Genomic DNA, 25,308 nt, shown 5'->3' on the forward strand with positions numbered 1-25,308 from the left:
TGTGGCTGATGTGATTAGGCCCTATGATGGTGTCCCCTGAATAGATATGTGGACACAGTTGGCAACGGGCTTTGTTGCAAGGATAGGTTCCTGGGTTAGTGTTTTTGTTGCGTGGTGTGTGGTTGCTGGTGAGTATTTGCTTCAGGTTGGGGGGCTGTCTGTAAGCAAGGACTGGCTGTCTCCCAAGATCTGTGAGAGTGATGGGTCGTCCTTCAGGATAAGTTGTAGATCTTTGATGATGCGCTGGAGAGGTTCTAGTTGGGGGCTGAAGGTGAAGGCTAGTGGCGGTGTGTTATTTTCTTTGTTGGGCCTGTCCTGTAGTAGGTGACTTCTAGGTACTCTTCTGGCTCTATCGATCTGTTTCTTCACTTCCGCAGGTGGGTATTGTAGTTGTAAGAATGCTTGATAGAGATCTTGTAGGTGTTTGTCTCTGTCTGAGGGGTTGGAGCAAATGCGGTTGTATCGTAGAGCTTGGCTGTAGATGATGGATCATGTGGTGTGGTCTGGGTGTAGATGATGGATCTGTGGTGTGGTCTACATGGAGGCATGTAGGTAGGAATAGCGGTCAGTAGGTTTCCGGTATAGGGTGGTGTTTATGTGACCATCGCTTATTAGCACTGTAGTGTCCAGGAAGTGGATCTCTTGTGTGGACTGGACCAGGCTGAGGTTGATGGTGGGATGGAAATTGTTGAAATCATGGTGGAATTCCTCAAGGGCTTCTTTGCCATGGGTCCAGATGATGAAGATGTCATCCATGTAGCACAAGTAGAGTAGGGGCATTAGGGGACGAAAGCTGAGGAAGTGTTGTTCTAAGTCCTCCATAAAAATGTTGGCATACTGTGAGGCCATGAGGGTACCCATAGCAGTGCCGCTGATTTGAAGGTATACATTGTCCCCAAATGTGAAACAGTTATGGGTGAGGACAAAGTCACAAAGTTCAGCCACCAGGTTTGCCGTGACATTATCAGGGATACTGTTCCTGATGGCTTGTAGTCCATCTTTGTGTGGAATGTTGGTGTAGAGGGCTTCTACATCCATAGTGGCCAGGATGGTGTTATCAGGAAGATCACTGATCGATTGTAGTTTCCTCAGGAAGTCAGTGGTGTCCGAAGATAGCTGGTAGCTGGAGTGCTGGTAGCATAGGGCCTGAGGAGGGAGTCTACATTGCCAGACAATCCTGCTGTCAGGGTGCCAATGCCTGAGATGATGGGGCATCCAGGATTTCCAGGTTTATGGATCTTGGGTAGCAGATAGAATACCCCTTCTCGGGGTTCTAGGGGTATGTCTGTTCGGATTTGTTGTTGTGCTTTTTCAGGGAGTTTCTTGAGCAGATGGTGTAGTTTCTTTTGGTAACCCTCAGTGGGATCAGAGGGTAAAGGCTTGTAGAAAGTAGTGTTGGAGAGCTGCCTAGCAGCCTCTTGTTCATATTCTGAACTATTCATGATGACGACAGCACCTCCTTTGTCAGCCTTTTTGATTATGATGTCAGAGTTGTTTCTGAGGCTGTGGATGGCGTTGTGTTCTGCATGGCTGAGGTTATGGGGCAAGTGATGTGCTTTTCCACAATTTCAGCCTGTGCACGTCGGCGGAAGCACTCTATGTAGAAGTCCAGTCTGTTTCGACCTTCAGGAGGAGTCCACCCAGAATCTTTCTTTTTGTAGTGTTGGTAGGAAGGTCTCTGTGGGTTAGTATGCTGTTCTGAGGTGTGTTGGAAATATTCCTTGAGTCGGAGATGTCAAAAATAGGATTCTAGGTCACCACAGAACTGTATCATGTTCATGGGGAATGGAGGGGCAGAAGGAGAGGCCCCGAGACAGCCCGGCAGAAGAATCTGTCCTAAGAGTATAGCTGGATAGATTAACAATATTGCTGGGTGGGTTAAGGGAACCACTGTTGTGGCCCCTTGTGGCATGTAGTAGTTTAGATAGTTTAGTGTCCTTTTTCTTTTGTACAGAAGCAAAGTGTGTGTTGTAAATGACTTGTCTAGTTTTTGTAAAGTCCAGCCACAAGGAAGTTTGTGTGGAGGGTTGGTTTTTTATGAGAGTATCCAGTTTTGAGAGCTCATTCTTAATCTTTCCCTTTTGCTGTATAGAATGTTGATCAGGTGGTTCTGCAATTTCTTTGAGAGTGTGTGGCACAATCTGTCAGCATAGTCTGTGTGGTATGTAGATTTTAATGGATTTTTTACCTTCAGTCCTTTTGGTATGATGTCCATCTGTTTGCATTTGGAAAGGAAGATGATGTCTGTCTGTATCTGTAAGAGATTTTCATTAAATTGATGGATTTCCACTCCATACGGCTAAATTCAGTGCCTTGCATAATGACAGGTTTCAGAATAGTAGCTGTGTTAGTCTGTATCCGCAAAAAGAAAAGGAGTACTTGTGGCATCTTAGAGACTAACAAATTTATTTGAGGATAAGCTTTCGTGAGCTACGGCTCACTTCATTGGATGCATGCATACACACTGTAACGAGAGTGATCAGGTAAGCTGGTAATAGTTCACCTTTCCTGATCACTCTCATTACAGTGTGTATGGTAACACCCATTGTTTCATGTTCTTGGTGTATATAAAATTTCCCCACTGTATTTTCCATTCTATGCATCCAATGAAGTGAGCTGTAGCTCATGAAAGCTTATGCTCAAATAAATTTGTTAGTCTCTAAGGTGCCACAAGTCCTCCTTATATTAGACAGTGGTGTTACAGAAAGCCTGATAATGAGAGGTTAGTGCCTAATCTGGTGGGTTGGCTAAAAAAAAAATTGCTTAGAAATGGTGGTTAAAGGCATTTTAACTTGGAGCAAGTCAATAGAAATGATGTAGTTGCTAAGTAATGTCTTTCATTTCTGGAAAAAATCTTGTTGAGGTGAAAGTTAATCAATAAGGTAGATACACAGTGTGACATCATCTGTTGCCATGGTTTCTGAACTCAGCCATCTGTTATCAGCAACTAATATTGATGGTTGCTATGCAGTCAAATCATTGCATATTATTGTTTTGCCATTACACAGCTGTTTTAATCTTGGCTGTTACTTCAAAGATCAAACTGTCTAGTGGTTTAAACATTTTAATAGAAATCCTTGTATTACAACCCTAAAAAATCTTTAAAATCTACTGCCTAATGAACAACAAGCTTCAGCAGGAAATGAACAAGGTTAACATATTGGTGATTAAACTTCCACAAAGCAATTGACATTTTCTAGTAAATTAATCTGCAAATTAAATATCTCTGTGGAATTAGTGCTGTGACTCATTACATGGCACCGCGTGTAAGAAAAAGTGGGTAAGCAGTCAGTCCTCTGGGTGATAAAGGTAATCAAATGAATTAAACTTTAGGATGACTCGAGCAATCACAGTTTCTCCAACAATGTCCTGGTGTGTCATATATCTTCTTCTTGTTTTAAGCATCTAATAGCTTCCCCTGTGTTGTGCCGTTTTGTTATGTTTTCTCCTTTTCTTGAAAATATTTTTATGGAAGCTTATGTTAAATATCAGACATTTGGAATGACTGAAAAGGCAATGAGACGAATTTGTCTTGGTAGTTGTCAGCGTGAAGCAACAGTGTTTCAAATCATGTCCTTTAAATCAAATATAATGTTTAATTTTTCATATTTCTACTGAACAGACATTAATTTTAGTGGACGGCAGTGTGCTCTTTACTTGATTTATTGGCGTTACCTCATGGTGGCTTTTTCTTGTTACTTTCTGTTGTTGAAAGCATCTCAGAGGAAATGGTTATAGAAAGGAGACGCTCAGCAAGAGATGGTGGAGGTACTCTAGGGCACTGGTTTTCAAACTTTTTTCCCCTTGACCCAGCTGAAGAAAATTGTTGATGTCCGTGACCCAACATAATTATATCTTTTGACTAGTGTTTTCATAAAATCATAATATTGCAATACATTCCAGCTTAATCCACTTTACATAACTAACACTAGACACTAGCCTTAGTAAGCCTATGGTAAGGCGTGTGGGAGGTGGCCCAGTGTAGGGCAGAAGGTGGAGTGTGGGGGTGAGGGCTCTGTCTTGGGGTGAGGGCTCTAGGGTGGACCTGGGGGTGAGGGGTTCAGGGTGCAAGAGGGGGCTCAGGGCTGGGGCAGAGGGTTGGGATGCAGGGGTGAGGGCCGCGGGGTGGTGCTAGGGATGAGGGGTTCAGGATGCAGGAGGGGGCTCAGGGTTGGGGCAGAGGGTTGGGATGCAGGGGAGGGGGTGAGGGCTTTGGCTGGGGCTGCGGGCTCTCGGTGGGGTCAGAGATGAGGAGTTTGGGGTGCAGACAGGCTGCCGCAGGGATGGGGCCAGAGGACTCCCCCCAGGCCTTGCCCCGCTGGCAGCAGCTAGCTCCGGGGGAGGACCCCTCTCTCCCCACCAGCAGGCTGCACAGGAGCTCCGGAGCTGGGGGAGAAGCCCACAGCAGCCCTGCAAGCCCCAACTTGCTCCCTTCCCCAGTTCCCACCACCCCCTACCTCTCTCCTTTCCAGGTCTGCTGCCCTAGTGTGATGTCGGGGGGGAGGGAGCGGGGAAACAGAAAGTACCCATATGAGGAGGCATTCCTGGATAAGAAAAAGACTTCCCTGATAGAGAAGGCAGCTTGGTGTGGGGGAGAGAGAAAGAGAAGGAAGGCTTAATGGAAGAAATTCTCTATTACACCCTGGGGATTTGGCTCGATACCTGTCCTCCCTTTTTCTGCTTCTCAACCCACTCTCCTAATACCTCCCTTCTTCGCTGTCTCCACAGCTGTTTTCCCTATAACAGTGCCTTCTGTCTTTTTCTTCACAAATGTTTCCTTTGTGGGGTGGCTTCTACTAACACCTTCTCTCCTTGTTAGAGAAAAGTAATTGTCCCAGTGATGGTAACTGGCCGCAAATCTATAGTCATTGTGTTTGAAAGGGTATGTCCCAGAGCAGAAATTATAGAAGGGTTTAACTAGGAAAAGTAAAATGCATGACTAAAGGTCTGGGTTTTTTTAAGAACTATAGCTTGATTAATTCTTAAGTGTAGCTCAGTAGAAATTCGCTCTACTTGCTATATAACAACACAATTACAGCCTGTAAGAAGTCTTGCCTCAAAGCCCTGCTACTGAGAGCAGACAGATGGCGGAGGCGTGCAGTCTTGATGGTGATAGCAGATGTCAACAAGTTAACAATCTGAAAAGCAAAGTAACAGCACAGCAGTGGTTCTTCCACAAACTTTTTTTAAACATGGGAAAGATACAAATCAGCACCATTAATCAGCAAGAGCTGCAAAAGACTATCTGACGCTGAATCTGTTGAGTAGCAGTGAGTGGATTTGTGGCGAGAAGAAAAAGTTGTACTTCACTATTAGTCTGTCACAAAGGAAAAGAGTTTCTTTCCAGATGCTGTATGTCAACTGTGCAATTAAGCTTCCAGACACAGTCCCTGTATAAACTATTGCAGGGTGCTAGTCTCAAACCACTACTGTTAAGGTTGCATAACACTTTCTATCATAACTCCTAATTTTCACTAGCTTATAACTTTTTGAAAATCTCACCAGTTAGGCTCAAACATTCCTTTTGAGGTTCTTACCAACAGTAATTGTTTAGAATTCTGAGTAAAAGTGTAAGAGGTTTTTTGAGAGAGGCAGATTTAAAAAAAAAATCCATTCTTCTTGTTATGAAATAAAGCAGATAAAAAAAAGGACACAAAAATTCCGTTCAGAAAAAAAGTCAGAGTCAAAGCCACCGAGGTTTAAACGTTTAAGTTTAGCATGGAAAATAGTTCTTGCTGAACTGAGCAGTGCACGGCTGCTGGGCCAGATTAGCTTTCCTGTGATCCCAGGGCTATTAGATTTTGTGGGGCCCCTGTATACAAGTCTTTTTCTTGGGAGGGAGTTTGGTGCAGGAGGGGGTTGGGGCAGGGGATTGGGGTGCAGGAGGGGGTGCGAAGAGGGGGATTCTGATCTGGGGCAGGGAGTTGGGGTGGAGGAGGGGTTGTGAGGTTCAGGCTCCAGCTGGGAGGCAGATACCACATGTGGCTCCTGGCCGGTGGCACAGCAGGGCTCAGGCACGGTGCCTGCATGCCATGACCCCACGCCGCTCCAGGAAGCGGCCGGTTGCTGGCATGTCTCTGCGCCCCCCTGTGGGGGAGGGGGACAGTGTGTCTCTGTGCGCTGCCCGCAGCCACAAGGGCCACCCCCGCAGCTCCCTTTGGCCAGTTCCTGGCCAACGGCAGGAATGGTGCTGGCCAGCTGCAGGAATGGTGCTGGGTGAGGGGGTAGCGTGCGGAGCCACCTTCCCCACCTCCGCCAAGGTCTGCAGACACATGTTAACATCCAGCCGCTTCCGGAAGCAGCGTGGGGCCATGGCATCCGGGCAGCCTGCCTGAGCGCCCTGCTGCGACAAGGGACTTTTAGGAGCCCAGAGTTGGAGATCGCTACCTGTGATTTATTTTTGTGGAGGCCCCTGCTTGAGCCGGGGCCCTGGGCTGCAGCCCCTAAAGCCCCTGCCTTAATCCGGTCCTGTGAGCCTAAGTCATTTGACCCAGGGTCTGAGACTTAGTGCTGCAAGTTTTTCTTTGGAATGAAGACATACCTTAAGAGACACTCATATAAATGTGGCTACTTTCCTAAATATAGAAGCATCTACTCCACTGTTTATCATTGTCATGATGGCAGATCTCTGAGTACTTCCCAGATCAATCTCTGTCTAGATCTTTAAGGTGGTCAACTTAAGGGCTGTCCATCATTGACTATCTTTGGCACCCATGTGATCACCAGCTGCGTAGCAGCATTCCTTGGTACACATGCTGCAGAATTTGTTGGTGTTCCATTCTAATAATGTGTCTATACCAAGAAAGCTGCAAAAACTGAACCAGTGCTGGTGGGGGTGGTTGCTGGGTTTGACTTGGTACTATAGAAATAACATACTTTCTCTAGGCTTGTCATTGAATGTTTGGCTTGGATGACAACAGAAAGTGCTTCCATTAGAGTGGGTAACAAAAACATTTTGTACTCTTGAAATGCAAAGCAGGAAGAATGAGTGCTGTATTAAAAATCTGCGGCCAAAAAGTTACTCAGAATGTTGTGGAGTCTGGAAAGAATGCTTTAGATTTATTAAAGCAATTTTCATTTCATCTGAGGCTGTGTGATCCAAACAAGGTCTTATCAGGGGCATTTATATTCCTAGCTGGGCACTTCAGCTTTGGTATTCTTGAGGTAGTCATACTGCCAGTAACTTTTTATGAGTTGTTTTCAGGCATGTTTTCATTTTTCTGATTGATTTTAAAAAACAAGTGACTTCCTAATCAAAACTATAGTATGTAGTTATACCTCCTTCCCTACTACTCCAGGGGTCTTTGTTAGGGGATCTACATCCACTGAACTGTGCGAGAGGGTGTGTCTCTCTCTTCCATCCAAAAGGCGTCTTGTTGAAATGTACTGACTCGATTTACTCACTCATTGGAACTCTACATCATCTGCTGCTTTGATACGTCAGCCTTTGGGTAGTGCTTGGCTGAGGAGGGTTCTCAAATGACTTCCCTGGTTAGGGAGGTGAAGGAATTCCAAAAGTGTTGGAGGAGAATAGGGAAAACTCACAAAAGGAGAGGGTGCACAGAGGAGTGAGTTAAAGGACAGTAGAAAAGGGTAAATCCTTTACTTTTTTTAAGTCTTCTAAATATAATATTCATTTAACTAAGTAAAGAGCCACATTCCACAGTTGGACAAAAACTTAATAATTAGACTCCTGTCAGTGAATTTTTTATTCATAGTCCCCAGACTCTGACTCATAGGGTAATTTGGCCCTCCCCACAGAATAAGTTTGATACCCTGAGTCTATTTCTTACGTAGCCCTTCAGTATTTCTTTTTCCGAACATAATTTTCACTTTCTGTTTATGATGATAAAACGTCAATGCAGGATTTGACGCTCACATCTTTACTTTCTAATTTTGCACACTCATTTAAGAGGAGCTGGGTGTAGAGTTTGGTGTTTCCAAGTGTGCTACAGAAAAAAAAAATGTGCTCAGTGAATGAATTTTAAAAGGAGAGCAATCTTCTCTCCACCACCTCTTAAAAAATTAACCAACCTAATTTGCAATGCTGTGCACACGAGAGAATCCTTCTTGACCCTTGTAGCTATTGATCTGAGCCCTGAAACATCTTCTGTTTCCAGCTGAAAGGTGCTTGCTATAGGGGATAGGAAGGACCTTCTTCCCATGTGAAGCACTACATCGTTGATTAGGTGCATTATGGGGAGATTTCACTTTCCTTTGAGGCATGCTGTATGGGCCGCTGCCAGAGTCAGGATACCAGGCCATTTATATGGTTTCATATAAGCATATGTGCCCATCATTGTAGCATCGAGCATAGCATAGATATCAGTGACAATCTGATATATTGTGATGAATATTATGTGCCTCATTCACACTGGAGGTGCAAGCAAGGACCTGCAAACCAGATTTGGAGATCTAATGTTCTTTACTGCAGGAGGGATTGTTCACACCCAAGAGCTGAATCACATTTTGCATGCAGCAGTTGAACTCCCCAGACTGAGCAGCTGGCACTGGTTGTGTGATCTGTTTTACCTTACCGACATAACGCAACTCACTGAATCTCAAACTACAGGGTGAAAATCCCTTAGTGTCACAAATCTTCAGGCACAGCAAAGCATTTGAAACAAACTGAACTCTGCTGAAGCATGTTCATGAAATATTTGCAAAATGGGAAAACTATGCCTTGTTCCAACATGCCAGGAGAGAGTACAGATGACATTGTTTACAAGATGCCGGCAGAAAGCTACCTCCCAGTTGTCCAGAATCTGCATAAAGAAATAAGTCCCAGTTTTTCATCTCTCAGATGAGATGAGCCAGACATTCAGCTGTTTAAAGAACCATTTTTGCTCAGTGTGGGGAAAATGTTGCTATGTTTTAAGCATCCTGAAGAGATAGAATTGAAAAGCAGGATTCAGTGAACACATTTAGCATGTTTTGCGCTTCTTTTTCCAGAAGTTCAGCAGCTGAACTTGTTATCTTTCACAAAGAAAAATAACAGTTCACGTCCATTTTGTGATTTATGCTGAATAAGTAAAAGCAGCAGGGCAAGATTTCTTCCTAGTATGTGGAAGAATGGTAGGAGGGAGCCATAATGTCTGCCTAGACCTAAGGGGTAGGAGGTTGTGACCTCCCAGGTAAAGGGACAATGACTTTAGTTTTTTTCCTTTGTTTGCAAGTGTAACCTACGCAGCGGAGAGGTAAGCTGTGTTACTTTACTTACCAGTTCTGCACTACAGAACTCTTCTATCTGACTTAAAAGTATTTGCACAGACCACTAATTCATATCCTTCTTGGGAGACTACAGCTGGATTTTCTATAGAAATCCTCCAAATACTAAAGTGAAAATTATAATAGGATTCACTTTCTTTTCTTCTTAGGAATCCAGTACTAGGCTTTACCATAAGCCAGTTACATGCACCCACAGTTACCAGTTTCCAGTTCCTCTTTACTGAATAACACTCCAAAGATAAACTGCTACAGCACAGCAGTTACAATGCTCCCTTGCTAGAGTAGCATCACTAACTAAAGATTTGTGTAATGCAGCCAATGAAGTGAGCTGTAGCTCACGAAAGCTTATGTTCAAATAAATGTGTTAGTCTCTAAGGTGCCACAAGTCCTCCTTTTCTTTTTAGAGATTTGTTGTCTTCCTTAAAATGAAATGAAGAATATAACATTATAGCAGCTCATCTTACTGGTTCATGGAAATAGCAAATTTTAATGCATTTTAGAAAATATTCATGTAAAGCAAATAATGAAGTTATAAATATGAGAGCTTGCAACCAGAAATTTGATTCTAAGCGTTATGGTCATCCAACCAGGAAACATGAACAGTAACATGCTCATATGAAAACTAACAATTAAAGCTTGAATATTGAATACTCATTATAATCTTTTTTGAACAATGTAGGGACCAAAACTTAATTTCTATGAATATCTATTAAATAATTGCAAAGAGTGAACAAACAGAGGCTTTTTTTTCATACATTCATTTGGGATGTACTATTAACTTGGCTTTAAATATTAATATATACTACTTTCTATACTTAGAGCTTTGGTATTTCAAAACAAACACACAATTTTTCTGTAAATAAGGAGAATGTAATCATGGTACTTTACAGTCCTCTGGGTTCTATTTATATTTGCAGCCAGATTCTGAGCAATTTACTGAGAACTCTAGAGTTTTCCTTGCCAATGGGAGGAGATAGACTTCTAGGAGGTGAGGCTTCATTTCAGTGCGACGTTCCAAATGTATACACTGCATTTTTTCTCTTTTCTGCGGGCCAAATTCTGAAGTAGTTCTTCAGCGTTCTACCCTTCTGCAAACTAAACTCCCATTCGCACAATAGAAGTACATCAGCAGTATTGACGACTCTAAATGTTCAAAAATCATGTCAGAATCAGGCCCCTCCAAGATCATGAGCATTAAAAAAGGTGCTTTTCTTCCTCCCCGTTACTTTGCTTTCAAGATTTCAGGGTGGACTCACATCACTTTAAAACTTTTCTCTAAGGGCCTGGCTACACTTGCAGGTGTAGAGCGCTTTGAGTTAAACCTGCCTTTGGAGAGCGCAGTAGGGAAAGCGCCGCAGTCTGTCCACACAGACGGCTGCAAGTGCACTGGCACCTGCAGCGGCATTGAGAGAGGTACATTATGGGCAGCTATCCCACAGAGCACCTCTTCCCATTCTGTGGCGCTGTGGCTTCTGGGATGGGTGTGGGGCATTCTGGGCCCTGTCCCAATGCCCTGTGATGCATCGGTTCGCATCCCAGCAATCCTTGTGCTTCCATCCACATTTGGTGCCATCTTTCAACGTTTTTTGTATTGCGTGCTCGGTCTTCCCTTTCAGTCTGCGGGGATGGAGCCTGAATTGCTGAGGAGTATGCTGATGGGTTTCTCCAGCACATCACGTTTGGCAGTCGAGTTACTCCTCATGACTCCAAAGTGACAGTAAGGGCTCCGACAATTATATCGACTCTAGTAACGCATATGACATGAGTTTGCTTCTGGCATTCACAGACATGCTCACCACCGTGGAACGCCACTTTTGGGCTTGGGAAACAAGCACTGAGTGGTGGGATCACATTGTCATGGAAGTCTGGGATGATGAGCAGTGGCTGCAGAACTTTCGAATGAGGAAAGCCACTTTCATGGGACTGTGTGCTGAGCTTGCCCCCACCTTGCGGCGCAAGGACACGAGATTAATAGCTGCTCTGCCGGTGGAAAAGCGGGTGGCTATTGCAATCTGGAAGCTGGCAACTCCAGACAGCTACCGATTGGTCGCTAACCAGTTTGGTGTGTGAAAGTCGACTGTTGAAATCATGTTGATGCAAGTGTGTAGGGTCATTAATCGCATCCCGCTCAGAAGAACCATGACTCTGGGTAACGTGCATGACATTGTGGATAGCTTTGCACAAATGGGTTTCCCTAACTGCGGAGAGGTGATAGATGGCACACCGATTCCAATTCTGGCACCAGCCCACCTAGCCTCCGAGTACATTAATCGGAAGGGCTATTTCTCTATGGTTCTCCAGGCGATTGTGGATCACCGTGGGCATTTCATTGACATTAATGCAGGCTGGCCTGGAAAGGTGAATCTTTCAGAACACTGGCCTGTTCAGGAAGCTGCAAGCTTGGACTTTTCCCCAGACCAGAAGATCACTGTAGGGGAAGTTGAAATGCCCATTGTGATCCTTGGAGACCCCGCTTACCCTTTAATGCCGTGGCTCATGAAACCCTACACAGGGAGTGTCAAGGTTCCTTCCTGACTCTGAACTCTAGGGTACATATGTGGGGACCTGCATGAAAGACCCCCTAAGCTTATTCTTACCAGCTTAGGTTAAAAACTTCCCCAAGGTACAAGCTTTGCCTTGTCCTTGAACAGTATGTTGCCGCCACCACCAAGCATTTTAAACAAAGAACAGGGAAAGAGACTACTTGGAGATGTCTTCCCCCAAAATATCCCCCCTCAAGCCCTACACCCCCTTTCCTGGGGAAGGCTTGATAATAAGTCTCACCAATTGGTACAGGTGAACACAGACCCAGACCCTTGGATCTTAAGAACAATGAAAAATCAATAAGCTTCTTAAAAGAATTTTAATTAAAGAAAAGATAAAAGAAGCACCTTTGTAAAATCAGGATGGTAAATACCTTACAGGGTAATCAGATTCAAAACACAGAGAATCCCTCTAGGCAAAACATTAAATTACAAAAAGACACAAAAACAGGAACATACATTCCCTCTAGCACAACTTATTTTACAAGCCACTAAACAAAAGAAAATATAACACATTTTCTAGCTAGATTACTTACTAACTTTCCAGGAGTTGTAAGGCTGCATTCCTGATCTGTTCCCAGCAAAAGCATCACACAGACAGCCCAAACCCTTTGTCCGTCCCATTCCCCCCCCCCTCCAGATCTGAAAGAATCTTGTCCCCTCATTGGCCATTTTGGGTCAGGTGTCAGCGGAGTTACCTTAGCTTCTTAACCATTTACAGGTGAAAGGATTTTGCCTCTGGCCAGGAGGGATTTTATAGCACTGTATACAGAAAGGGTGGTTACCCTTCCATTTATTTTTATGACAGGGAGCCTTGAAAGCAGCAAGGAGCGGTTCAACAACAGGTTGAGCCGATGCAGAATAACTGTGGAGTGTACTTTTGGCCATTTAAAGGGCTGCTGGTGCTCTCTGTATAGGAAGCTGGACCTGGCTGATGGCAACATCCCCGCGGCTATATCTGCGTGCTGTACCCTCCATAACATTTGTGAAGGGAAGGGTGAACGATTCAATCAGGCATGGAACTCGGAGGTTCGACACCTGGAAAGATGTGCTGAGAGCACTCCACGCCTTGCTGAGAAAACAGGAAGGGGATTTTCGAAACTCCCAGAGATTTAAAGGGAGGATCTGATGGTTGGTCACCTGAGGGCAGGGCAGTAGAGTTCAAAATGATGACCAGAGTGGCTAGCACAGGCATTGTGGGACACTTCTAGAGGCCAATTGGAGCGTACTAACAGACCAGGGCGTCCATACTGGCGCCGCGGTGCTCCAGCGGGGGTGCACCAAAAGTTACTCCACTCGCCGAGGTGGAGTACCAAGAGCACTCTAGCTGTGGAGTCAGAGCACTCTATATGCCTTGCCAGTGTGGACAGGTAGGGTAGTGAGCTAGTGCGTCTGGGGTCCTTTAATGCGTTCTAATGCAGAAGTGTAGCCAAGCCCTAAAACCATAAAAGCTAGAAATTTACTTGTTATCTGGGAGTTAGGACCACCTGCTAGCACTGCAATGGCTTTAAAATCATGAAAGTGGATAAAACAGTGGAGTAAAAGCTGATAAGGAACCTCAGGACTTGTCTATGTGGAAGCAATCTTTAGCCCTGCTGAGAGCAAATGCTAGGGGCTAAATTGAGACAGGCTTTATCTTGCAGATCTGTTCAGGGAGGGAGTATGGAAGGAGCCTAGCCACTGGCAATACCTTCACAACGTCCTGTCATGATTGCTGTCCCAGCACTTGCAGGGTCTTCTCCTTTGGTAAACCCTGGGGTGAACAGTGCTCCAGTGATGGCAAGGAGCTGGGGCCGTGGTCCTACTCACACACTAGCCGGTAGAGTGAGCTGGCCGTACCAAGAGGTAGACTGCTGCTTTATCTTAAAGATATGACCCCTCTTCAAGGGACCATCTCCTATTTTACACCATCCTTAACGTACTATTCCTCCCCATAGCATGGTATGGTTCCACCGCAAGCGTGGCTTGGGCCAGAAGCTAATTCTGCCGTTTGGCTTCAAATGCTTTAGATAAAGCCAAATTAATCATTTCGTTTCTTGTTCTTTTATAAAATGCCTGAATTCACAATAAAATGCACAGAAAAAATGTGTGCTCCCTATGGAAAGGGAAAGGAGATATTTCTGAAGGAAGACAAATTTCTTTTATTTACTGTTCACTTTTACCTTGTTGCTCTATGTTCTGAACCTTTCTGGTGTTTTTGCAGGCAATAAAAGGACAGAAATCTGTTTTTCTACAAATTACGTAGTTCTAGCACACTGTTTTGAAATCAAAATTGCCTGTACGAAAAGAAGGTTCAATTACCTTCTGCAGGCAGCTAAAATTGCTTCAAATTCATGATGCTAATGGTCACAGCGAATTGCGTGAGGGGGCAGATTTAATATCACACTGGGCACTACTCACTTTAGTTATTCTTTTTACAAGCACTGGCTGGACAATAGGAAATGAAAAAGTGTGTATAGTAAGTGGTGAGTAAAATTAAAAGGGCTAAATATTGGAAGTCCTTATTCAGTTTTCAGCTAGTACTTCCTCAGGTAAAACTCGTATTGATTACAGTGGGAGTTTTGTCTGAGTGAGGAAAGCAGGATTGTATAGAAATAACAAAAAGAATGACTGACTGTCAGTGCTTGGAAATATTAGGTTCCTAAGCTGGTAAATATGCCTGTGTAATTATCCTGGTATTCCTGGATCTCACATCATAATCAAAAACGCTGACAAAGGAGGTGCTGTTGTCATCATGAATAGGTCAGATTATGAACAAGAGGCTACTCGGCAGCTCTCCAACACCACTTTCTACAAGCCATTACCCTCTGATCCCACTGAGAGTTACCAAAAGAAACTACAGCATTTGCTCAAGAAACTCCCTGAAAAAGCACAAGATCAAATCCACACAGACACACCCCTGGAACCCCGACCTGGGATATTCTATCTACTACCCAAGATCCATAAACCTGGAAATCCTGGGCGCCCCATCATCTCAGGCATTGGCACCCTGACAGCAGGATTGCCTGGCTATGTAGACTCCCTCCTCAGGCCCTACGCTACCAGCACTTCCAGCTACCTTCGAGAAACCACTGACTTCCTGAGGAAACTACAATCCATCGGTGATCTTCCTCATAACACCATCCTAGCCACTATGGATGTAGAAGCCCTCTACACCAACATTCCACACAAAGATGGACTACAAGCCGTCAAGAACACTATCCCCGACAATGTCATGGCTAACCTGGTGGCTGGACTTTGTCCTCACCCATAACTATTTCACATTTGGGGACAATGTATACCTTCAAATCAGCGGCACTGCTATGGGTACCCTCATGGCCCCACAGTATGCCAACATTTTTATGGCTGACTTAGAACAACGCTTCCTCAGCTCTTGTCCCCAACGCCCCTACTCTACTTGCGCTATATTGATGACATCTTCATCATCTGGACCCATGGAAAAGAAGCCCTTGAGGAATTCCACCATGATTTCAACAATTTCCATCCCACCATCAACCTCAGCCTGGTCCAGTCCACACAAGAGATCCACTTCCTGGACACTACAGTGCTAATAAGCGATGGTCACATAAACATCACCCTATACCGGAAACCTACTGACCGCTGTTCCTACCTACATGCCTCCAGCTTTCACCCTGACCACACCACACGATCCATTGTCTACAGCCAAGCTCTGCGGTACAACCGCATTTGCTCCAACCCCTCAGACAGAGACAAACACCTACAAGATCTCTATCAAGCATTCTTACAACTACAATACCCACCTGCGGAAGTGAAGAAACAGACTGATAGAGCCAGAAGAATTCCCAGAAGTCACCTACTACAGGACAGGCCTAACAAAGAAAATAACAGAACGCCACTAGCCGTCACCTTCAGCCCCCAACTAAAACCCCTCCAACGCATTATTAAGGATCAACAACCTATCCTGAAGGATGACCCAACACTCTCACAAATCTTGGGAGACAGGCCAGTCCTTGCCTACAGACAGCCCCACAACCTGAAGCGAATACTCACCAGCAACCACATACCACACAACAGAACCACTAACCCAGGAACCTATCCTTGCAACAAAGCCCGTTGCCAACTGTGCCCACATATCTATTCAGGGGACACCATCACAGGGCCTAATAACATCAGCCACACCATTAGAGGCTCGTTCACCTGCACATCCACCAATGTGATATATGCCATCATGTGCCAGCAATGCCCCTCTGCCATGTACATTGGTCAAACTGGACAGTCTCTACTAAAAGAATAAATGGACACAAATCAGATGTCAAGAATTATAACATTCATAAACCACTCGGAGAACACTTCAACCTCTCTGGTCACGCGATTACAGACATGAAAGTTGCGATATTACAACAAAAAAACTTCAAATCCAGACTCCAGCGAGAGACTGTTGAATTGGAATTCATTTGCAAATTGGATACAATTAACTTAGGCTTGAATAAAGACTGGGAGTGGCTAAGTCATTATGCAAGGTAACCTATTTCCCCTTGTTTTTTCCTACCCGCCCCCCCAATCATTCTTGTTAAACCCTGGATTTGTGCTGGAAATGGCCCACCTTGATTATCATACACATTGTAAGAAGAGTGGTCACTTTAGATAAGCTATTACCAGCAGGAGATTGAGGTGGGGGGAGGTATTTTTTCATGCTTTGTGTGTATAAAAGGATCTTCTACACTTTCCACAGTATGCATCCGATGAAGTGAGCTGTAGCTCACGAAAGCTTATGCTGAAATAAATTGGTTAGTCTCTAAGGTGCCACAAGTACTCCTTTTCTTTGTACAGCTCAAAAAACATTGGCCACCCCTGTATAACAAGAGGCAAGGGAAGCCACTTGATATTAAACGTTTGGAGTCAAGTTGTTTCTCTTCAGCCTCACAAGGTGTAGTGCGTGCATTCCTGGGTGAAAAGGTGCAGACTATTATAGTCCTCAAGTGTTTAATTGTTTCTATATGCCCTGGAATTTTAAAGAGAGTTTAGGATGTATTTGGTAGTAGCTTTTCCTCCATAATCAGGTTGCTATGGTAAACCTAGTATTCAAGTCAAAGAAAGAGTATGTAAGTAAAGTGCTGATCTCTTTTTGGTTTCATGTGAGCCTCTAATTACTCTCAAACGATTGAATTTGTACTGCATGTATGGTTATCACAATAAGAAGTAAGAGAATAAGGTCATAGAGAGTGTGCCTGCTGTTATTTCTGTGCAGGTGCGTTTGATAAATTAGTACTCTGGCTCGGATTATCTCACTCTGGGTTCTGAAAATGCTCTCTGCTGATTTTTCTGGGGAGGCATCTTTTATGTGGTGACCTGAAATTTAGTCCTCCTCAGCATGCTAGTCATCTGTCTTTCCTTTGGTCTGTCTATCTGAGGAATTGGCTGTCTTGAGGATTATTTATGTATTTGTTTGTTTATAAACGTGAAAATTGCTGGAGGTCACTTGAGTACACCCCGGTTGAGCAGAAAAAGAAAACATTCAAAACCTCAGGTCCAACGATCATTCCGGTTCTTTGAAATGTAAACTAAAAATTAAAATCAAGTCACTGCTCTAGCAACACAGCGCCATTTTTACTAATGTAGTCAAAAAGGTAGAAAGGAGTTACATTATATGACAAGATTCTGGAACTATTTGTAAAAGGAAAAAAAATGCATGAGTTAATTTGTGTAAGATTCTTATTTGTCACCACAATAAAAAGATTTTTTTTAAAATGTACCTTTTAAAACATTTCAAAATCACAGCCATACATATTTGAATCAACTCTTAACCTTGAAGAGTTCAAAATAGCTTTTGGTAAAATTTCCGTAAGGTACTTTTATTATGTCTACACAGCATTTTGGAGACAGCAGGTGTGACCCTCCCAGCCCAAGCTGAGAGAGTGAGCTAGCAGAGCTCATGCTCGTACTTTAAAAACAGCTCTATAGACAGTGCTTGGAAGTGGTGGCTCAGGCTCTGAAGCCTGGGGGTAGGGGAGTGGGAGGGTCTGTCTTCAACTTCAAGGTGCTGTCTATACAGCTATTTGTAGAGCACTAGTGTGAGCCCTGCTAGCTCAAGTCTGTCAACTTGAGCTGGGTTACTCACTCCTCCTGGCTCCATAATGCTATATAGACATAGCCTGAGTGATTTAGGAGACTGTGTCCCAAATTCAACAATGGTTTTTCAAGGAGACTTAGTCTAAGTGCCTAAGTCACTTTTGAAAATGGGATTAGCTTTGATTCAGGCTAGTGCTTTCTCTGGTTAAATTCTAAATGTCTTGCACATCCTAATAATTTTTGTCATTAGCACCCTTTTCCTGACATTTAATGTAACTTCTCAATTGCATTACATTATTCCTAGATATATACATTTGTAGCACCCTACAGTGTTATTGCATACAAAATACTACATTAGATGAACATTAAGGTTGCAAAGTCAAGCACTGAAAAATTAGGAAATGCCAGGATTAAGGTTGCCTTGCAATTATGTTTTATGAGTTTGTTTTTTTAAGAGCGGAAAAACTGGTCAAGTCGAGATTTCCAAATCAAATCCATTAGGAGATCCCATCCATTATGATAGTCTTTTCTTACATGGTCACATACTATATTTCCAGAGGCCCCTGCCTCAGTCAGTGCTCATGAGGTTATTGGGGAAGAGCATCTGTTGGAGCATGGCTGGCTCCATTATCCCTTCTAACTTTATGGAGTCCCAGTATAGAGAGGACTGGTGAGGCTGGAAGAATATTGCAGAGGTTGCATTTCACATTGCTGTGTCCTTCAAATCCAGATCCGCAGGTGCAGACTCACCTCCATTTAAGAAAGAGGATAGGTCATAGGAGCATTAATTCTTTACTTTCCTATTATTTGGAATTTGTACCAAAGTGTTCGAGTTATGCTACTAGTATCCCATGCTAGAAAGCTTTCCTGGGCCACTCTGTAAATTACTTTTCTAGATGATTTCATTTTAATCGCATCCACATTTGGTGTTCATACCACACATACCAAATGTTTTGAATTAGTTTGGAGAGTTAATTACATAAGGAAACATATACCATAGTTCAGCTATGTAAAGGTAGGGGCTATCATGTGATAAAATTCCCATGAATACTGACCAGAATAAAATAATAAAGAAAATTAATGCCATTCCCACCAGCAACATGACATTATTTTGTTTTCAATAGTTTTCTTTCTTACAAGTGTTTACACTTCAGCTAACATAGACTGACTTGGGCTTTATGTTTTTGTAGGAGCAGAACATTCTGTTAAATCTGTTAAATCTTGATGATGCTGTGACCCTAACAACTGTGTTTTCTTACAGGGAATTGTGAATGTGGCCAGTGCACTTGTTTCCCTCCAGGAGATAACAGAGTTCATGGTAAAACCTGTGAATGTGATGATCGACAGTGTGAAGATATGGATGGCAATGTCTGTGGGGGTATGTATTCATTTCAATAAGCAATAATTCTGTATGAATTTGTGGCTTTCCCTGTTTCCCCGGATTTTGTTACAAAAGAGCATTAATGGAAACTATCCGCAGCAGTAGATTGTAGTACATCTATATCTTAAAAAGAAGAAACAACAACAATCCCACAAGCCTCTGAACTGAATATTTTAATTAAATATATCAAAATGTCTGTCTTTAACAGTGAGGCAGATCACATGTGCCCAATAATATTTTACACAGTGCTGAAGTTCTTACATAGATATCATCAAAATGTATCAGAAATCTGTGCAGATATTTAAAGGAAAACTATGGAGGAAATTATCTTATTTTCACTTTTTGACTTTGATTGAAGATTTACCAATGGTATCACATTTTTCTTTTTTGTATTTTTAAGTTAGCAATGCTCAGCAATGTGTGAAATGGCTTTAACAGCTGATATTCAATGACCATTGTGTTTTAGTATCATCTGGTACACCTACAGCAATCCCACCATATTCAATGGCCCCACGAGCTCTCACAAAGTAACCAGCATTAGATTGGGCTGATATTTAGACCAGGGACCTGATTCAAGAAGCAGTGCTCTTCTCCCAATCAATATTGACCCAATGGCCCAGCACAGCATTAAGAGCCATTTTCCCGAAGAAGGCATCTTTTAAATTAGACATGAAAAATAGTGTCTCTACTGATCACTTTTGGTCATTTCATAAATAAATTAAAGATCCAATAGCATTCTTCATAAGAGTGGAAGTGTTAAATGCAGCTGATGGCCAGTACATTCTACCACCTGCCTACTTCACAATCCCTGCATAAGCTGAACTCGTCATGTGTACCCCTAAATAGTTTTGTAATGTGTAGTGTTGTTGTGCATCATTAACAGTTCACACACATGCCCACCAAAGTTCCTTCAGTGGTGTATAAAGTGATCATTGGTGTACCGGAAGGGACTTCGGGATTTTTGGGGATGAAAGGTACTATAGATCATTATCATTAATAGAAAAGGCTCAAATTATCAGCAACAGCAAGGAATCGGAATTTATTTCCTAAATCTTACAGAATCTAAGCACACTGCAGATTTCGTGCTATATCATAGCTACAAATAAATTATTTATTCTTATGTCATTGATAAGACAATGGAAACTCTGTCATTGATTTATTTTTCTGTCATGGAGAATAGTAGTATGCAGTACTTCAAATTCATTTGAGAGAGAGAGACAATATTTTAAAAGAAATTGTGATAATGTTGCTCTAAAGGTTGCTATTCTATTTGACTGATTTTTCTGAAATGACTCTGGTTTTAATAGTGATTAGTATGAACACAGACACATTTTAGGACATAGCTTTCTTATTTTCATGCATGAAAATTATATACAAAAATGTATGGAGGTTGGGGGTGATAGAAAATATTGGTGTGAAGGTGCTGATCTACAGAAAGTAGTTATTTGACAAAATTGTAGTGAAAATCTGGTTGTCAGTAAAAATAAATAAATAAATCAATTAAATAAAATAGCCTAAACAGGAGTTATTTAAATTAAGTAGCCACTCAATACAATATGCATCAAAAAGAAGTAATTTGAATGTCACCTGTTTGTGAAAGAAACGAGAAAGCAGCAGTTAAGAGAACGGAAAAGGTCAGTCTTATTGAATTCAATATATATATATATATCAAAAACAAAACTAAGCATCTTCTGATAATTAGAATACCCTGTCTATTCTTCATAATCAGCCAGTGTCTTGGTGATAATACTAAGTAAATTGAATGCCCTCAGAATTCATAGACAAACATTATCAATACTCCTCCTTACAGCTAACACAGCTACCATATTAACTTTTATCTTTGACTGGACAACTCTCTCATTAATTAATGGAGAACTCTCTCATTAATACTCATATGATGAAAGAAGAATAGTAATTGGACAGAGTCACCTGACCATTCTCGTGCAAGGGATTACATTAAATCTGTACTATTATCCAAACAAATCCTCATTTTCCCTTTTGGTCTAAATAGTTCTATGTAATGGGAGTGCCAAAGATTAATCCATTCATTAAATAATCCATGTTTTGACTTATTTTGACTGAAAGAAAAACAGGTAAGAATACAAAAGCTTATGAAAGTACAAACCCAATGTAAAGTTGAATCCAAATCTTAGCTCAACTTTTCTGGTTTTATTTGAACTGGTAACTTAGTCATTAACATTTTGTCCCCAAATGAATAAGATTTACTGTTACGAGTCACTGGGAGTGTACTGAGAAATGATACAACTACATTCGCACCCTCCAATACATTGTTTTGTAATTACAGAAATTTCTCTTCTCCTGATATGGGTGGCCAGACCAAGATCTAAAGAATAACAAAATGTTATTTTCTGTCTAAAATAAGCTTTTTCTAGTTTCTGCTGCTCTTAATATAATTTTTATATCAGTGAAACAATCCAAGTGCCAAAAGCCTTCTCTGAATCTTTCTCTGAACTGCCCTTAGTTGGGATTCTGTAGCAGCATTCAGTGCGTAGAATATTGTCCTATAAGTTTATCTGAAAGTACTTGGTTAGAACCTTACCAACAAAATCAAGTGTAATGCATTTGTACTCTCCTTGAGCCTGGTTTCCTAGTCTGCAATAGTTCTGTTTTCCTTGTTAGCCACTATGTGAGTTCAAGTTTCCTTTTTTAGACTTCACCAGCCACATTTAGCTCTTTCTGCTTATACTTCTTTATTTTTCTTTTATCTTATTCCTTCTCTGAGAATGAAAAGTCTCTTGGTCAACTTTGATCATTTCTGGAATGAGAGACCTGACATGTCCTAGCCCTGGTCTACACTAGGACTTTAGGTCGAATTTAGCAGCATTAAATCGATGTAAACCTGCACCCGTCCACACGATGAAGCCCTTTATTTCGACTTAAAGGGCTCTTAAAATCGATTTCCTTACTCCACCTCTGACAAGTGGATTAGCACTTAAATTGGCCTTGCTGGCTCGAATTTGGGGTACTGTGGACACAATTCGATGGTATTGGCCTCCGGGAGCTATCCCAGAGTGCTCCATTGTGACCGCTCTGGACAGCACTCTCAACTCAGATGCACTGGCCAGGTAGACAGGAAAAGAACCACGAACTTTTGAATCTCATTTCCTGTTTGGCCAGCGTGGCAAGCTGCAGGTGATCATGCAGGCTCATCAGCAGAGGTGACCATGATGGAGTCCCAGAATCGCAAAAGATCTCCAGCGCATGGACCAAACGGGAGGTACGGGATCTGATCGCTGTTTGGGGAGAGGAATCCGTGCTATCAGAACTCCGTTCCAGTTTTCGAAATGCCAAAACCTTTGTCAAAATCTCCCAGGGCATGAAGGACAGAGGCCATAACAGGGACCCGAAGCAGTGCTGCGTGAAACTGAAGGAGCTGAGGCAAGCCTACCAGAAAACCAGAGAGGCGAACGGCCGCTCCGGGTCAGAGCCCCAAACATGCCGCTTCTATGATGAGCTGCATGCCATTTTAGGGGGTTCAGCCACCACTACCCCAGCCGTGCTGTTTGACTCCTTCAATGGAGATGGAGGCAATACGGAAGCAGGTTTTGGGGACGAAGATGATGATGATGATGAGGTTGTAGATAGCTCACAGCAAGCAAGCGGAGAAACCGGTTTTCCCGACAGCCAGGAACTGTTTCTCACCCTGGACCTGGAGCCAGTACCCCCCGAACCCACCCAAGGCTGCCTCCTGGACCCAGCAGGCGGAGAAGGGACCTCCGGTGAGTATACCTTTTAAAATACTATACATGGTTTAAAAGCAAGCATGTGAAAGGATTACTTTGCCCTGGCATTCGCGGTTCTCCTGGATGTACTCCCAAAGCCTTTGCAAAAGGTTTCTGGGGAGGGCAGCCTTATTGCGTCCTTCATGGTAGGACACTTTACCACTCCAGGCCAGTAACACGTACTGGGGAATCATTGTACAACAAAGCATTGCAGTGTATGTTTTCTGGCGTTCAAACAACATCCATTCTTTATCTGTCTGTGTTATCCTCAGGAGAGTGAGATATAATTCATGGTCACCTGGTTGAAATAGAGTGCTTTTCTTCAGGGGACACTCAGAGGAGCCTATTCCTGCTGGGCTGTTTGCCTGTGGCTAAACAGAAATGTTCCCCGCTGTTAGCCACAGGGAGGGGGGAAGGTTGAGGGGGTAGCCACGCGGTGGGGGGAGGCAAAATGTGACCTTGTAACAAAAGCACATGTGCTATGTATGTAATGTTAACAGCAAGGTTTACCCTGAAAGAGTGTAGCCACTGTTTTATAAAATGTGTCTTTTTAAATACCGCTGTCCCTTTTTTTTCTCCACCAGCTGCATGTGTTTCAATGATCACAGGATCTTCTCCTTCCCAGAAGCTAGTGAAGCTTAGAAAGAAAAAAAAAATGCACTCGCGATGAAATGTTCTCCGAGCTCATGCTGTCCTCCCACACTGACAGAGCACAGACGAATGCGTGGAGGCAAATAATGTCAGAGTGCACGAAAGCACAAAATGACCGGGAGGAGAGGTGACGGGCTGAAGAGAGTAAGTGGCGGGCTGAAGACAGGGCTGAAGCTCAAATGTGGTGGCAGTGTGATGAGAGGAGGCAGGATTCAATGCTGAGGCTGCTGGAGGACCAAACCAGTATGCTCCAGTGTATAGTTGAGCTGCAGCAAAGGCAGCTGGAGCACAGACTGCCACTACAGCCCCTGTGTAACCAACTGCCCTCCTCCCCAAGTTCCATAGCCTCCACACCCAGACACCCAAGAACGCGGTGGGGGGCCCTCCGGCCAACCAGCCACTCCACCACAGAGGATTGCCCAAAAAAAAGAAGGCTGGCATTCAATAAATTTTAAAGTTGTAAACTTTTAAAGTGCTGTGTGGCATTTTCCTTCCCTCCTCCACCACCCCTCCTGGGCTACCTTGGTAGTCATCCCCCTATTTGTGTGATGAATGAATAAAGAATGCATGAATGTGAAGCAACAATGACTTTATTGCCTCTGCAAGCGGTGATCGAAGGGAGGAGGGGAGGGTGGTTAGCTTACAGGGAAGTAGAGTGAACCAAGGGCGGGGGGTTTCATCAAGGAGAAACAAACAGAACTTTTACACCGTAGCCTGGCCAGTCATGAAACTGGTTTTCAAAGCTTCTCTGATGCGTACTGCGCCCTCCTGTGCTCTTCTAACAGCCCTGATATCTGGCTGCGCATAACCAGCAACCAGGCGATTTGCCTCAACCTCCCACCCTGCCATAAACGTCTCCCCCTTACTCTCACAGATATTGTGGAGCACACAGCAAGCAGTAATAACAATGGGAATATTGGTTTCGCTGAGGTCTAAGCGAGCCAGTAAACTGCGCCAGCGCGCCTTTAAACGTCCAAATGCACATTCTACCACCATTCTGCACTTGCTCAGCCTGTAGTTGAACAGCTCCTGACTACTGTCCAGGCTGCCTGTGTACGGCTTCATGAGCCATGGCATTAAGGGGTAGGCTGGGTCCCCAAGGATACATATAGGCATTTCAACATCCCCAACGGGTCTGTTCCTGGTCTGGGAATAAAGTCCCTTCCTGCAGCTTTTGAAACAGACCAGAGTTCCTGAAGATGCGAGCGTGATGTACCTTTCCCGGCCATCCCACGTTGATGTTGGTGAAACGTCCCTTGTGATCCACCAGAGCTTGCAGCACTATCGAAAAGTACCCCTTGCGGTTTATGTACTCGGCGGCTTGGTGGTCCGGTGCCAAGATAGGGATATGGGTTCCGTCTATGGCCCCACCACAGTTAGGGAATCCCATTGCAGCAAAGCCATCCACTATGACCTGCACATTTCCCAGGGTCACTACCCTTGATATCAGCAGATCTTTGATTGTGTGGGCTACTTGCATCACAGCAGCCCCCACAGTAGATTTGCCCACTCCAAATTGATTCCCAACTGACCGGTAGCTGTCTGGCGTTGCAAGCTTCCACAGGGCTATCACCACTCGCTTCTCAACTGTGAGGGCTGTTCTCATCTTGGTATTCATGCGCCTCAGGGCAGGGGAAAGCAAGTCACAAAGTTCCATGAAAGTGCCCTTACGCATGAGAAAGTTTCGCAGCCACTGGGAATTGTCCCAGACCTGCAACACTATGCGGTCCCA

General features: G+C 43.5%; 1 protein-coding gene across 4 annotated transcripts in view; it reads left to right on the forward strand.

Annotated features, from left to right (window-relative positions):
• ITGBL1 (integrin subunit beta like 1) overlaps window positions 1–25,308 on the forward strand; it is a 250,987-nt gene that overhangs the window by 204,120 nt on the left and 21,559 nt on the right. For all 4 annotated transcript variants that reach the window (XM_073349140.1, XM_073349157.1, XM_073349130.1 and 1 more), the window contains exon 9: window positions 19,063–19,179. In XM_073349140.1, coding sequence (XP_073205241.1) covers window positions 19,063–19,179 — 117 coding nt within the window. The remainder of the gene's footprint in view (window positions 1–19,062; window positions 19,180–25,308) is intronic.

The sequence above is a fragment of the Lepidochelys kempii genome, chromosome 1, assembly GCF_965140265.1.
Source record: "Lepidochelys kempii isolate rLepKem1 chromosome 1, rLepKem1.hap2, whole genome shotgun sequence".
NCBI classification, from domain to species: Eukaryota; Metazoa; Chordata; order Testudines; family Cheloniidae; genus Lepidochelys; species Lepidochelys kempii.